We start from the raw sequence: 15000 nt of genomic DNA, 5'->3' as shown, positions 1-15000 counted from the left end.
TGGTCAACTGTAGCTGGAAACAAAGTAAATCAGCAGAGATAACAGTTGAAGGAAAGCAAAACTGTAAGGATAGCGACAGGACGTAGTACTTACAAAGAGGCTCAGTTCTACAAAGCAGAATGACTTGAACACCAAAGGGTTAGGAAACACCACTGGGGGACATGAGAGCCCCATCATTTGGGGAAAATGATCTTGTTCAGAGTTGGCAGAATTTTTCTGTAAAGGGCTAGAGAGTAAACATTTTAGATTTTACAGAGACACATGCAGTGTCTGGCCTATTCTGTTTCTGTATTTTTTTAGCCTTGACTAGTGTAAAGATCATTCTTGGCTCACCAGTTCACATAAAAATACCTACCATGGGCAGAATTTGGCCCCTGGATCTTGTTGATCAGATGGTAAAATTCTAATATGCCAAGAAAGGTATTGGTAAGGCTCTCATAGATGTCTCCTCTCCCTGGAAAAATATAAATAAATTCAATTAAATTATCTTTAATTCTAAGGAACGATACACGATTGCAGTGTCTATCTCACCATTGACAGTGTGTGACAATGAATTGGTGAACCACAGACTGTCCTAGTCATTGGATCACGCTAAGCTGCCTTCTTCAGGGAACACATGAAACTCTTCATCTGCAGTCACCTCCACACCCTCAAGTGCTAACGTGTCTGTTCTTCTAGGCAACGTGTTCACATGCTTGCTACATGCTGTCTTATTTTCATCTGATTATATTTTCTATGCCTCTCGCTCCAAAGCCAGTAGAGAAAAGAGAGTTTCAGAAGGACATGTTGACTTTTCTCCATCTGCCAGTTGCCTCAACCCAGACATTTCACATTTGTGCTTAATAGCTGCCCTTTTAGTCAACTAGGACTTTGTTCCAAGCCCTGACAGGCCATTCATAAACATGACCTGATTTAATCTTCACAACAACTTTAATGATTCCCCAGGTTCACAGCTGAGGAAACTGATGCTTGGGGAATTTATTTATTTATTTCAGCATGGTTAATCAATTTTTTTAATTTGTCTTTAAATTTCCTTTTTAGATTGGAAGGTAATTGCTTTACAATGTTACGTTGGTTTCTGCTGTGCAATAATGTCAATTGGCTAGGTGTTAAGTCGCTTCGGTCATGTTCAACTCTTTGCAGCCTGATAGACTGTATCTCCCTAGGTTCCTCTGTCCATGGGGATTCTCTAGGCAAGAATACCGGGGTGGGTTACCATTTCCTTCTCCAAGAAATCTTCCCAACGCAGGAATCAAACCTGCATCTCTTATGTCTTCTGCATGGGCAGGCGGGTTTTTCAGCACAGATGCCACCCGGGAAGCCCCTCAGTTCGGTTCAGTCGCTCAGTTGTGTCCGACTCTCGGTGACCCCATGAATCACAGCACACCAGGCCTCCCTGTCCATCACCAACTCCCAGAGTTCACTCAAACTCAAGTCCACAGAGTAGGTGATGCCATCCAGCCATCTCATTCTCGGTCGTCCCCTTCTCCTCCCACCCCCAACCTTTCCCAGCATCAGAGTCTTTTCCAGTGAGTCAACTCGTCGCATGAGGTGGCCAAAGTATTGCAGCTTCAGCTTTAGCATCAGTCCTTCCAATGAACACCCAGGATCGATCTCCTTTAGAATGGACTGGTTGGATCTCCTTGCAGTCCAAGGGACTCTCAAGAGTCTTCTCCAGCACCAGAGTTCAAAAGCATCAATTCTTCGGCGATCAGCTTTCTTCACAGTCCAACTCTCACATCCATACATGACCACGGGAAAAACCATAGCCTTGACTAGACAGACCTTGGTTGGCAAAGAAATGTCTCTGCTTTTTAATATACTATCAAGGTTGGTCATAACTTTCCTTCCAAGGAGTAAGCGTCTTTTAATTTCATGGCTGCAATCAGCATCCACAGTGATTTTGGAGCCCCAAAAAATAAAGTCTGACACTGTTTCTACTGTTTTTCCATCTATTTCCCATGAAGTGATAGGACCAGATGCCATGATCTTTGTTTTCTGAATGTTGAGCTTCAAGCCAACCTTTTCACTCTCCTCTTTCACTTTCATCAAGAGGCTTTTGAGTTCCTCTTCACTTCCTGCCATAAGGGTAGTGTCATCTGCATATCTGAGGTTATTGATATTTCTCCCAGCAATCTTGATTCCAGCTTGTGCTTCCTCCAGCCCAGTGTTCCTCATGATGTACTCTGCATATAAGTTAAATAAGCAGAGTGACAATATACAGCCTTGACGTACTCCTTTTCCTATTTGGAACCAGTCTGTTGTTCCATGTCGAGTTCTGACTGTTGCTTCCTGACCTGCATACAGGTTTCTCAAGAGGCAGGTCAGGTGGTCTGGGATTCCCATCTCTTTCAGAATGTTCCACAGTTTCTTGTGATCCACACAGTCAAAGGCTTTGGCATAGTCAATGAAGCAGAAATAGATGTTTTTCTGGAACTCTCTTGCTTTCTCCATGATCCAGCGGATGTTGCCAATTTGATCTCTGGTGCCTCTGCCTTTTCTAAAACCTGCTTGAACATCTGGGAGTTCACGGTTCACATGTTGCTGAAGCCTGGCTTGGAGAATTTTGAGCATGACTTTACTAGCGTGTGAGATGAGTGCAATTGTGCGGTAGTTTGAGCATTCTTTGGCATTGCCTTTCTTTGGGATTGGAATGAAGACTGATCTTTTCCAGGGAAGCCCCTGGTAGTGTATATATGTCAATGCAACTCTCTCAGTTTTTCTCACCCTCTCCTTCCCTGCCCCCAGAGTCCACAGGTCCATGCTCTACATCTGCAACTCTAGTCCTAATCGCATCTCTATTGCAAATCATCAGTACTATTTTTTCAAATTCCACATATGTGCCTTAATATACGATATTTGTTGTTCTCTTTCTGACTTACTTCACTTGGAGAATTTAAAACACAGCAAAGAAAGAGCAGAGGCAGAACCGAGGCAGTTCTGTCCCGTGCACTAGCTCTTCAGCGTCGAGCAGGAGGAGAGACCACATGTCTCAGCCCTGGAGGTCTGCGTATAAACCTGGCCAGGCCACCTCGGGGCTGTGTACCCTGGGCATGTCACTCAACCAGCTAGGGCCTCAGCACCCCCATGCATAAGACCAGGCAAAATAAGACCACGTGCTTCCTGGGTTGGTAGTAGAGATGAATGCATTTAGCAGTGCGTATTGTGTAGGCAGCACTCCCCAAATGGGACCTTTTTTAAAATTATTATTATTATTAAATGCTATTTATACTTCTGAATGACTCCCAGGCAGATACGCATTGAGAGAGATTGTTTTCTTTTTTATTATTGAAATATAGTTGATTTACAGTGTTGTGTTAGTTTCTGGTGTACAGCAAAGTGATTTAATTATATGTGTATATATATATATATATATATATATGGGATTCCCTGGTAGCTGAAATGGTAGTGTCTGCACGCAGTGTGGGAAACCCAGGTTCTACCCCCAGGCCGGGAAGATCCCCTGGAGAAAGAAATGGCAACCCACTCCAGTATTCTTGACAGGAGAGACCCATGGGCAGAGGAGCCTGGTGGGCTGCAGTCCATGGAGTCGCAAAGAGTCAGACACGACTTAGTGACTGAACCACCACCACCACATATTCTTTTTCATTTTTTTTCCAGTATGGTTTATTACAAGATATTGGATCCAGTTGCCTGTGCTCTATAGTAGGACCTTGTCATTTATGCATCCTACATATTACTGTTTTGCATCTGCCAATCCCAGACTCCCAATCCATCCTTCTCCCACCACCACCTTCCCCCCGCAAGCTTGGCAAGCACCAAGCTATTCCTTATGTCTGTGACTCTGTTTCGTAAATAGGTTCATTTGTGTCTTGTTTTAGATTCCACATATAAGCGATATCATGCGATATTTGTCTTTCTCTTTCTGACTGACTTCACTTAGTATGATCATCCCTAGGTCCATCTGTGTTGCTGCAAATGCCGTTATTCCGTTCTTTTTATGGCTCAGTAGTAGTCCACTGTATGTAGGTCCCACGTCTTCTTTATCCATTCATCTGTCGAGGAACATTTAGCTTGCTTCCACATCTTGGCTCTTGTGAACAGTGCTGCTATGGACATAAGGGTGCATGGACCTTTTCAAATTATAGTTTTGACTGGATAGATGCCCAGGAGTGGGATTGCTTGGACCCTATGGTAATTCTGTTTTTAGTTTTTTGAGGACCTTCCATTCTGTTGTCCATAGTGGCTGCACCAACTTAACATTCCCACCAACAGTATAGAAGGGTTTCCCTTGAGAGAGGTTGTTTTCTACCTTCTGGAGTATTTTAGATTAAACTTGCCTCATTTTCAGCCTGTCCTGAGATTTGAACCCCCAATGTCAGTATAGAAGGCCAGGCATCAGGTCTTTGACCTGAAGATGCATTTTATCATGGTCTCATTTCCGGGGTGAGTGAATGGAGGATGGATGGATAGATGGATCGACTTATCTGAGGCCACATGGTCAGCCAAGAAGCAGAACTAGATCTGAACCCAGCCATGGCCTCTCCATGGGGTTCTCCAGGCAAGAACACTGGAGTGGATTGCCATTTCCTCCTCCAGGGAATCTTCCTGACCCAGGGGTCAAACCCATGTCTTCTGCTTGGCAGACAGATTCTTTATCACTGAGACACCTGGGACGCTGAAAAAGAATATTTTATACAAATATATTTAATAAAATTTTATTAAATATATTTTATTTTAAATATATATATGTAATTAAATCACTTTGCTGTACACCAGAAACTAGCACAGCATTGTAAATTGGTACTAACCTGTCTCCCATACACTTTTCCTTCTCTTTTTAAAGTGAGCTTCCCTGGTAACTCAGACAGTAAAGAGTCCACCTGCAAAGCAGGACACCCAGGTTTGATCTCTGGGTCAGGAAGATCCCCTGGAGAAGGGAAGCCTGGTGGGCTACAGTCCATGGGGTCGCAAAGAGTCAGACACAACTGAGCAACTAACACACAGGGAGATGTAATTCACACAGTGTAAAATGCAGCAGTTTTTGACAGAACTATAAGGTATTGTTTATTTATCTTTTATATTTAATATTTTTTAATTTTTTTGTTGAGGTGTGGTTGATATACAGTATTATGTGCTTCAGATATACAGCATAGTGATTCACAACTGTTAAAGGTTGTACTGTTTATAGTTATTATAAAATATTGGCTATATTCCCTGTGTTGTACAGTAAATCCTTATAGTTTATAATATAATAATATTCGCTCAGTCATGTCCGACTCTTTGCGACCCCATAGACGGTAGTCTACCAGGCTCCTCTGTCCATGGGATTTTCCAGGCAATAGTACTGGAGTGGATTGCCATTTCCTTCTCCAGGGGATCTTCCCAACCCAGGGCTCGAACCCGGGTCTCCCACATTGTAGACAGACGCTTTACCGTCTGAGCCACCAGGGAAGTCCAGGAAATCCTTATAGTTCATTTTATACTTGATACTCTGTACCTCTTACTCCCCTGCTCTTATCCTGGCCCTGCCTCTTTTCTCTCCCCACTGGTAACCAATACTTCATTCTCTGTATCTGTGAGTCTGCTTCTGTTTTGTTATATTCATTAGTTTGTTTCAGTTTTAGATTCGACATATAAGTGGTAACATAAAATATTTGTCTTTGTCTGACTTAGTTTACTCGGTTTAACCATCTCTAAGTCCATCCATGCTGCTGCAAATGGCAAACTTTCATTCTTTTTATGTCTAATATTCCATTGTGCGTGTGTGTGTGTGTGTGTATCACATCTTCATCCATTCATCTGTCAATGGACACTGAGGTTGCTTCCATATCATGGCATTAGTAAAATTGCTGCTATGAACATTTGGGGCACATGTATCTTTCCAAATGAATACTTTCTTTTCTTTGGATAAATACCCAGGAGTGGAATAAAATGTACCATTTTAAAATCTTTAGTGGATGGTTCTTAGTATATTTACAAGGTTGTGCAGCCATCACCCTTGTACAATTCCAGAACATTCCCATCACCCTAAAATAAAAATCATACTCTTCAAGCAGTCAGTCTGCCTTCCCACCACCCCCCACCAAGCTCCTGGCAAACATCAGTTCATCAGTTTGCTTTCCATCTCTATGGATTTGCCTATGCAAATAGGCATTTGCATAAAAGTAGACATTTTATATAAATGGAATCGTACACTAGGTGTCATTTTGTGTCTGGCTCCTTTCAGTTAACATTATGTTTCAAGGTTTGTCCACATGGTCCCACATATCAACACTTCATCCCTTTTTTGCAGCTGAGTAATATTCCACTGGGTGGACATCACACATTTTCATTATTATTTCTCTCCTTGAGAAGTCTCTGGGGAATCTGTAGTGGGCATTCACATCCACTCCTGGGATAAGTACCCCATCCTCTGGCCATTTGGACTTTTCTTGTCTTGGCTGCACCACGTGGCATGTGAGATCTCAGTTCCATGACCAGGGATCTAACCAGTGCTCCTTGCATTGGAAGCATGTAGTCGTAACCACTGGACTGCCAGGGAAGTCTGTGGACTTAACTTTTCCATCAGTTCACACACCCTCAACTTTTTCAGCCCTTCAGAAGCAGTTCTGTTTTCTCAATTTATTTCAAAATTAAAACTCCAATTTAAAAAAAAAAAAAAGCAGAAAGTGGCCAAACCAATTTACATTTATGAGGGCAAATCAAACAAAGTGCGTTTTCTCTGAAGCCGCGGGCTTTTTTCAAGTTTGAAAAGACAGTGATTTAAAAGTACCTTACTTGATTGATTCTTTTCAGAAACACAGAGCAGTTCTCTGGTACCTGACAGAAGGGGGCAGAAGGAGGGGGAAAAAAAACAATAAAAGCAGGGAACAAACATTTAATAACACAAAAAGTGTCCAAGTAACCGTTCTGTCTTAGTCATGTTCTGCAAGGCTCTGAAACGGTGTTGATGACTGAGATCTGTTGTGTGCTGGGGGACAGGAGGTGTACACCCACCTACTTTCAAGAGGGAGGACTCCATTCATTGATGCTGAGCATCTCATACCTCAGGGCACCTGGAGAAAAGGTGGCTCACAGCCTGGCCTCCAGAGCAGCACTGGCCCTGCACAAAATGAACTCTTCCAGGCCCATCTGGGGGTTTAGAAAACCCACAATTGTATGTATTTAAATAGTGTGCCCGGGGATGTCCCTGGTGGTCCAGTGGTTAAGAGTCTGCCTGCCAGTCAATGCAGGGGACCTGGGTTAGACCCGTGTTGGGGAAGATTCCACGAGGCAACTGAGCCTGTGTGCCACAACTACTGAACCCACACTCTAGAGTCTGTGCTCAAAACACAGAAGTCACTGCAATGAGAAACCCGCTCACTGCAACTCGAGAAAGCCCGCACACAGTAATGAAGGTTCAGGGCAGCCAAAAATCAATCAATTAATTAAAATGAATAGTGTGTCAGGCATATTGCTGTGAATTGGCCTCAACTCTAAAAGGATTTGGGAGGAGCAACCAGCCCCTTATCTGTAACCTGCAGTGTCAGTTTCATACACATACTTGTGCACACACACCTATTTTTAACTCTTCAGCGAAGTTTCCCTCCTTCCCAGCACAGCATCTCGGCAAGTCTCTAGGCGAGGACAGAGGAGTTTCACAGTCAGACCAGGATAATGTGCCCAGTTCACGCCTGCGTTCCTCACTGTCCCCTGCTTATGCATTGTGTTCTGTTGATTTTGCTAGTCCCACAGCTATGCCCGTAATTAGGAGAAACCAGAAAAATACAACCTGACTGGAAAACTGTTCACTCACAGGAATCCGAGGGTGGTGCAGGAGGTCTTCATTTCCCACCCCTCAAACGCACCAGGCCCACCTTGGAAAGGCAGTCAAGGGTTCTTCAGTGACTCAAGCCCATACCCACTAGGTGTTTTTTCTCCTCTCTTCTCTCCCAGAGTTCCAGATTCACAACCTAAGGAACCCTGGAGTGTAATACCCTCCAGATACAATACAAATATCGGCTGCCTCTCATAACATAACTCCTCCATGACTTTATGCCAACAGAATCCGTCCATCTTCTCCACAATATCAATGACCCCTTCTCAGGTTATGACAAAGGACATATCTTACTTTCTAGGGTTAACTATAGCAAAATACCCGACCAGGTGGTTCAACAACAGAGCTTTAATTTCTCATAGTTCTGGAGACCAGAAATCCAAGATAAGGGTGTCAGAAGGTCTGGTTTCTCCTGAAGCCTCTGTCCTTGGCTCTCTAGGTCCACCCATATTGCTGCCAGTAGCATCGTTTCATTCCTTTTTATGGCTGAGTAATATTCCATTGTATATTTGTATAAGGCATAGATTTTGATAGATGTATGCATCTAACTGACAACCACAATCAAGCAGTTAACGCATCCATCACCTCACATAGTTACCATGTACGTGTGAGTGAATGTGTATGCACATTGAGAACACTTTAGATCTACTTTCTAAGCAAATTGCAAGATTCGATACATGTTATTAGCTATGGTCACCATGCTGTATGTGTGGTCTCCAGAACTTATCCATCTCATAAACGAACTCCCAGCCCCTGACCAGTCTACTTTCTGATTTTATGAGTACAACTTTTTTTTTAGATGCCACATATAAGTGAGATCACACAGTGTTTGACTTTTGCATCTGACTTTTTTCATTTAGCAAAGCATCGTCCAGTTTCATCCACGTTATCACAAATATCAATATTTTCTCTTTAAATTTTGTATTATTTACTTTATATTATTTTTGGCCTCACTGGGTCTTTGATGCTGAACACGGGCTTTTGCTAGTTGCAGTGCCCGGGTTTCTTTTGTTGCAGAGCAAGGCTCCAAGTGAGCAGCCTCAGTAGTTTGCAGCACATTTGCTCAGTTGCCCCAATGCATAGGGAATCTTCCCAGACCAGGGATCACACCTGGGTCCCCTGAATAGGCAGGTGGACTCCCAACCACTGAACCACCAGGGAGGTCCTGATTTTCTTCTCTTTTGATGTTGACTAGTATTCCATTGCATACATATGTGTCACATTTTCTTTGTCCATTCATCTGTAGACAGACACATAGGTTGTTTCCATATCTTGACCTAATGAATAATGAACTATGAATAATACTGCCATGAACATAGGGGTGTAGATAACTCTTCAAGAACTGAGTTCTTCTTATTAGGGTATATACTCAGAAGTGAGATTGCTGGATGATATGGTTGTTCCATTTTTAATTTTCTGAAGACCCTCGGTACTGTTTCCCATGGTGGCTGCACCAATTTACACTCCCACCAACAGTGCATAAGGCTTTTCTTTCACCAACAATTCATATTTTGGCTTTGGATAATATCCTCCTAAACAGGTGTGAAGTAATATCTGTTTGTGGTTTTGGTTTACACTGGTTAGTAGTGTTAAACATCTCTTCAGGTAGCTGTTGGCCATTTGGATATTGTCTTTGAAGAATTGTCTGTTCAGGTCCTTTGCCCATTTTTAAATTGGGCTATTTGGGGATTTTGTTCGTTTTTTGCTGTTGAGTTCTTTGATGGAAGAACACAGATTTGAGCCATGGAGAATATAGCTGGAGGTCTACTATATAGAAATATCTTACTAATTGATGAAGCCAAACAGTGGGAAAGAGAGTCAAGAGATGGAGAGACGTAGGAATTAATTGCAATTCTGTTTTGAGAACCTGGTTCTAGCAACACCTGAAGCTGAAATCTTCCCTCAGATACTTGAGTCATACAAGGCAATAAGTCGCCTTTTTGCTTAGACTGAATTGAGTTGGATTTTTGCCACTAGTTAATGAGAAAGTCCTGACAGACCCAATATTGTGGTTGCCTGCTTGCTTGTGCCTCCCACCCCCCACCACCCCATGCATCTGTGTGGATGGGGGCTTATCACTCTGGTTCACTGTGTTATAACCCAGTGACAAGAACATTCTGGGTGCCCAGTAAAGGTTCATCAAATGGCTGGTGGATCTTCATGGTTATGTAGGATTTGACAGGTGGAAAGAGATGTGGATGATGTGGTCCAGTCCCTTAATTTGTAAAATGAAGAAACCAAGATCCAAACAATAAGAGTACGGTGAAGGCTCTATAGAAAATTAAACCATAGAGTAGAATCTGGCATTCCAGACTCCCCATGCCCACCAAACACTGACCAAAACAGCTGATCAGGAAAGGAGTCTTTTTGTTGATTTCTTTTACTTAAAATTATTTTATATTGAAGTATCTTTGATTTACAATGTTGTGTTGGTTTAAGGTATACAGCAAAGTGTTTCAGTTATACACAAAATATATCTATTCTTTTTTAAATTCTTTTCCATTTAGGTTATTACAGAGTATAGAACAGAGTTCCCTGTGCTCTACAGTAGGTTTCTGTTGATTGTTTTAAAGATAGCACTGTGTACATGTCCAACCCAACCTCCCAATCTATCTCTCCCCACACCGTTCCCCTCTGATAACCATAAATTCATTCTCTAAGTCTGTGAGTCTATTTCTGTTTTGTAAATAAGCTCATTTTGTATCATTTTTTTAGATTAGAAAGGAAGTTTTAAATACAAGGAACTTCATCCCTGTGGCTTAGCCAGGTTATCTGAAGATCAATGCTTTCTTCACTCACTTGGCATTTTTGTTATTTTTAACTTTTCATTAAGTGTTTGTGAAGTGTTTTCATTAAGCTTTGTGATAGTTTCAGGTGGACAAAGGGACTCAGCCATACATACACGTGTATGCATTCTCCCTCAAACTCCCCTCCCATCCAGGCTGCCACATAACATTGAGCAGAGTTCCCCGTGCTATACAGTAGGTCCTTGTTGGTTATCCATTTTAAATATTGGCATTTCTGTGACTGTTCATTTGTGCTCCTGAAGTTGATCTTGGTTCTAGAAAAATATCTAATGACCCACCAGTGTTAATCTTGATGTAACTCAGTTCGGGGATAGGATGTCTTAGGTGAAAGACAGTGTGTGTATGTGTGAGAGAGAGAGAGAAACTGCAGCGACCATTAGCAAGCTAATCACAATTAATCCACGAGGGAGTTTGCTGCTTTAATGAAGCCATTAGCCAAAGACCATTCTCAGAAAGAAAATGTTAAGACTGAACTCTGAGCACATTACCTGTAATGAACCTGAAAATGGACTTGGGGAATTTCTGCAGTATTCTTGGCATCAGTAAAAGCCAATGCACAAGCTGCCCAAATGGCAGGTCCAGCTCCAGGAATCCCACGGACCCAAGCTTCCCAGATGGCAGCTCCAGCTCCAGGAATCCTATGGCCCCAAGAGAAGACATGACAGAGGGTCGATAGGCACCAGCATCAAAGAGAGGCTGGCACTCCCCTTTGTAACTGATGGCTCTTTCAGCTGTGCACTTGGTTGATGCAAAAGGTCGCTTCTGTGTCAATTGCTTCCCTGGAGGAAGAACTGAGAAAATCTCTTTGCTTGCATCTCCTGCTTCAAAGTAGAGCAGCAGTTCTGGAGAGGGATTTGGGGAGAAATTGACTCAGAGGTAAAAGGTGCCAATAGCCATCCCAAAGCCACAGACCCCTTTTCATCTTCGTTTGACCATAAGGAACAGAATGACACAAGTGCCAACAGGGAGCACCCACAGATTTAAGAGAGAAGGCATTTTCTTCATCACTTTGGAAATCATAAGACACGTGAGAGGTGTGATGCTAATCATTTTGCATGAAGTCAGTATGAACAGGACAAAGCAAAGTCCCCAGACCTCAGAGGGAATGGCCACAGTGGGGCAACAGGAGAAGATTGGTGTGCTCCACAAAGCAATGAAGCCAGTTGCCAAGGTGCAGCGGTGATGATGGGCATTTGGGGTAAAAATTACCTAACTCTTTGATTGCTCTTGTAGCGAATATCTGGGGCCTCCCTGGTGGCTCAGGAGTAAAGAATCTGCCTGTCAATGCAGGAGATGCAAGAGAAGAGGGTTTGATTCCCAGGTGGGGAAGATCCTCTGGAGGAGGGCATGGCAACCCACTCCAGTGTTCTTGCCTTGAGAGCCCATGGACAGAGGAGCCTGGCGGGCTGCTGCATTGGCAGGCAAGTTCTTTACTAGCTGAACCACCACGAAAGCCCAAGAGCCTTCATCATAACTGCAAAGTCCCTTTTATGTCATATAAGGCAACAGACATACAGGTTCTGGAGATTGGCACATGGGCATCTTGGTGATTCCACCTTCCACAGTACTTTCCTGCACAAAGTAGCCAGGCAATTTCTGTTGCTTACAACTGAAACCTCACTGATGTGTACCTTTCACTTGGTCTCTGCAACAAAGAAAAAGGATGCATTTTTTTTTTTATTGTCATGATTAAAAACTAGGAAGACAATCACAAATAAACTAAATTGTGAAGCACCTAGCACCAGGTTATCTTTCTAAGGTTTAAAAGATTTTTTACTACAAACCTATCATGAGATTTTGAACCTGGATCTGATCAAACAAAAATTTAACTTGTTTGTGAGAATAGGCTACAAAGAGGACAGGCTCTATTACAATGAGACAATTCACCCAGACGTAACAAGAAATGAACAAGTAAACTAAAAATCCCCAGGCTGTGCCTTGCAGATTCTGTTTTGAACATTCACTTTTATTTTGTCTTTTAAATTTATTTTTAACTGGAGGATAATTGCTTTACAATGTTTTGTTGGTTTCTGCCATCCATCAGCATGAATCAGTCATGCATGCCTGCTTAGTCACTTCAGTCGTGTCTGACTCTTTGCGACCCTGTGGGCTGTAGCCCACCAGGCTCCTCTGTCCACAGGGTTCTCCAGGCAAGAATATTAGTGTGGGTTGTCATGCCCTGCTCCAGGGGATCTTTCTGATCCAGGGATTGAACCTGTGTCTCCTGCATTGCAGGTGGATTCTTTACCTACTGAGTCACCTGGGAAGCACCCCTCCCTCCCACCCACCTCGCATCCCACCCCTCTGGATTGTCACAGAGCACCGGGCTGAGCTCCCTGTGTTATACAGCAACTTCCCATTAGCTGTCTACTTTATATATGGTAATAAATATGTTTCAATGATACTCTCTCAATTCATACCCCTCCTGCTGCCCCTGCTGTGTCCATAAGACTGTTGAACATTCATTTTCAAATCAAGTTTTTAAACCACAAATTTGACTCCTCTAGAAACCTCCAAAATACACAATTTGAACGTGGCACTCATTTTCACATATAAACACAGCACATAGAGTCCTTGACCTTAAGATGATCCTCTGTCTAGCAAGCAGGACACCTATAACCCTTTTGCCCAGGTTCCTAAGGTAACTGTGGCCATGTCTTGTCTAAACGAGGAGAGGCACACACCGTGGAAGGTCTCCCCTAGTCTCCGAGAGAACCAAATAGCTCCCTTGACCCAGGTATGTCTCGTTCTTCCGGCAGGACACTGAGATCCTGAACACCGCCATCCTCACGGGAAAGACCGTTGCCATGCCCATCAAGGTGGTCACCGTGGAGGAGAACAGTATCGTGACAGATATCTCGGAGTCCGTGGAATGCAAGTCCACAGATGAGGAGGTCATCAAAGTAAGTGATCCCAGGGAGTTTCCTGGCAGTCAAGGGGTTAGGACTCAGCACTTTGATTGCCAGGGTTCGGGTTCAATCCCTGGTTGGAGAACTAAGATCCTGCAAGCCAGGTGGCACAGCCAGAAAAAAAAAAAAAATTGCAAAGTAAGTGATTCCATTAGTCATCTGGATTGAGCTGGTGGAAACTTCATGGGGGCGTCTTGTTTACCAAGAAAAGTTAGCCTGGTGAAATAAGAGGTTTGTGTTCACAACCTTTCTGGGCTTCACTAAACTTTCCCATTTCCATATCTTAATTTGACATCATGCCAGCCTTGTCATCAAGTGCACTGTGGACCATAAGTCAGACTCAAGTATCTACAGTAACCAAGCAGGTGATTTAAGTGAGTGAAGTGGTAAATCAGACAAGCCCATTTCTGGAAGGGCGGCCATGATCAACTCCTGCCAATTTTAGGGGGCTTCCCTGGTGGCTCAGACCTGGGTTCAGTTCCTCAGTTGGGGAGATCCCCTGGAGAAGGAAATGACAACCCACTCCAGTACTCTTGCTGGAAAATCCCATGGATGGAGGAGCCTGGCAGGCTACAGTCCATGGGGTCCCTAAGAATTATGGCCGTGTATAAATGTAATTTCAGGATTGGTACACCTTCAAGAGATGCCTCAAATCTCGTAAAAGTCATCTGTTTTTCAATGTTGGCAACAAATGTAATACAAAAGAAAACTACAATGGGCAAAAAATAAAATATAAAACACACCGCCCGCATGCATCTGAACCACGGGGCAGCCATTGAAACCGCTATTCCATGAAGGAAATTATGAACACTGGGTCAAATTCAGCCTACCACCTGCTTTGTAAATAAGTTTTATTGAAACATGACCACTCAAATCTATTTCTTTTTTAGAAAAAATCTTTGAAGCGAATATTCTTTAAATTCTATAATATTTTGCAATTTTCAAAAGTTTCACACACATGATTTCATATAATCCCATAATAATCCTTTTGTCCCACTACCCCATGTGACCCCTGCCCCCACTGGCAACCACTAGCTTGTTTTCTGTATCTGCAAGTCTGCTTACTTTTTGTTTTATTTACTAATTTGTTGCATTTTTGAGATTTCACATGTAAGTGATATCATACAGTATTTGTCTTTCTCTGCTGTATTGCACTTAGCGTAAGGTCCTCCAAGTCCATCCACGTTGACACAAATGGCAAAATTTCTTTCTTTCAAATCTGTCTCTATATTGTCTGTGGCTGCTTTTGAGTAAGTTTCCATGGAGATTTTGTCGTCTGCTGGTCTAAGATAGTAACCATTAAAAAAATCATTTTTAATTTTTTAAATAAAAATAAAAGAAAAGTTACCATTTTGTCCTGCCAAGAGAAAGTTTTCCTCGAGAATCCCTGCCTTAGACACTATCTTTTTTAAAACTTTATTGGAGGACAGTTGATTTACAATGTTGTGTTAGTTTCAGAAATACAGCAAAGTGATTTGGTTGTACCTATACATATATCTCTTTT

General features: G+C 42.7%; 1 protein-coding gene across 1 annotated transcript in view; it reads left to right on the top strand.

The window, feature by feature from the left end:
* TMEM132C (transmembrane protein 132C) overlaps positions 1-15000 on the top strand; it is a 462471-nt gene that overhangs the window by 406282 nt on the left and 41189 nt on the right. The window contains exon 5 of the mRNA XM_055405175.2: positions 13347-13490. Within this exon, the coding sequence (XP_055261150.1) occupies positions 13347-13490 (144 nt within the window). The remainder of the gene's footprint in view (positions 1-13346; positions 13491-15000) is intronic.

Source organism: Moschus berezovskii, chromosome 19, assembly GCF_049115385.1.
Source record: "Moschus berezovskii isolate FMDL1 chromosome 19, NW_MosBer_1.0, whole genome shotgun sequence".
In the NCBI taxonomy this organism is placed as follows: Eukaryota; Metazoa; Chordata; class Mammalia; order Artiodactyla; family Moschidae; genus Moschus; species Moschus berezovskii.
This window is presented reverse-complemented; position numbering and strand designations above follow the sequence as displayed.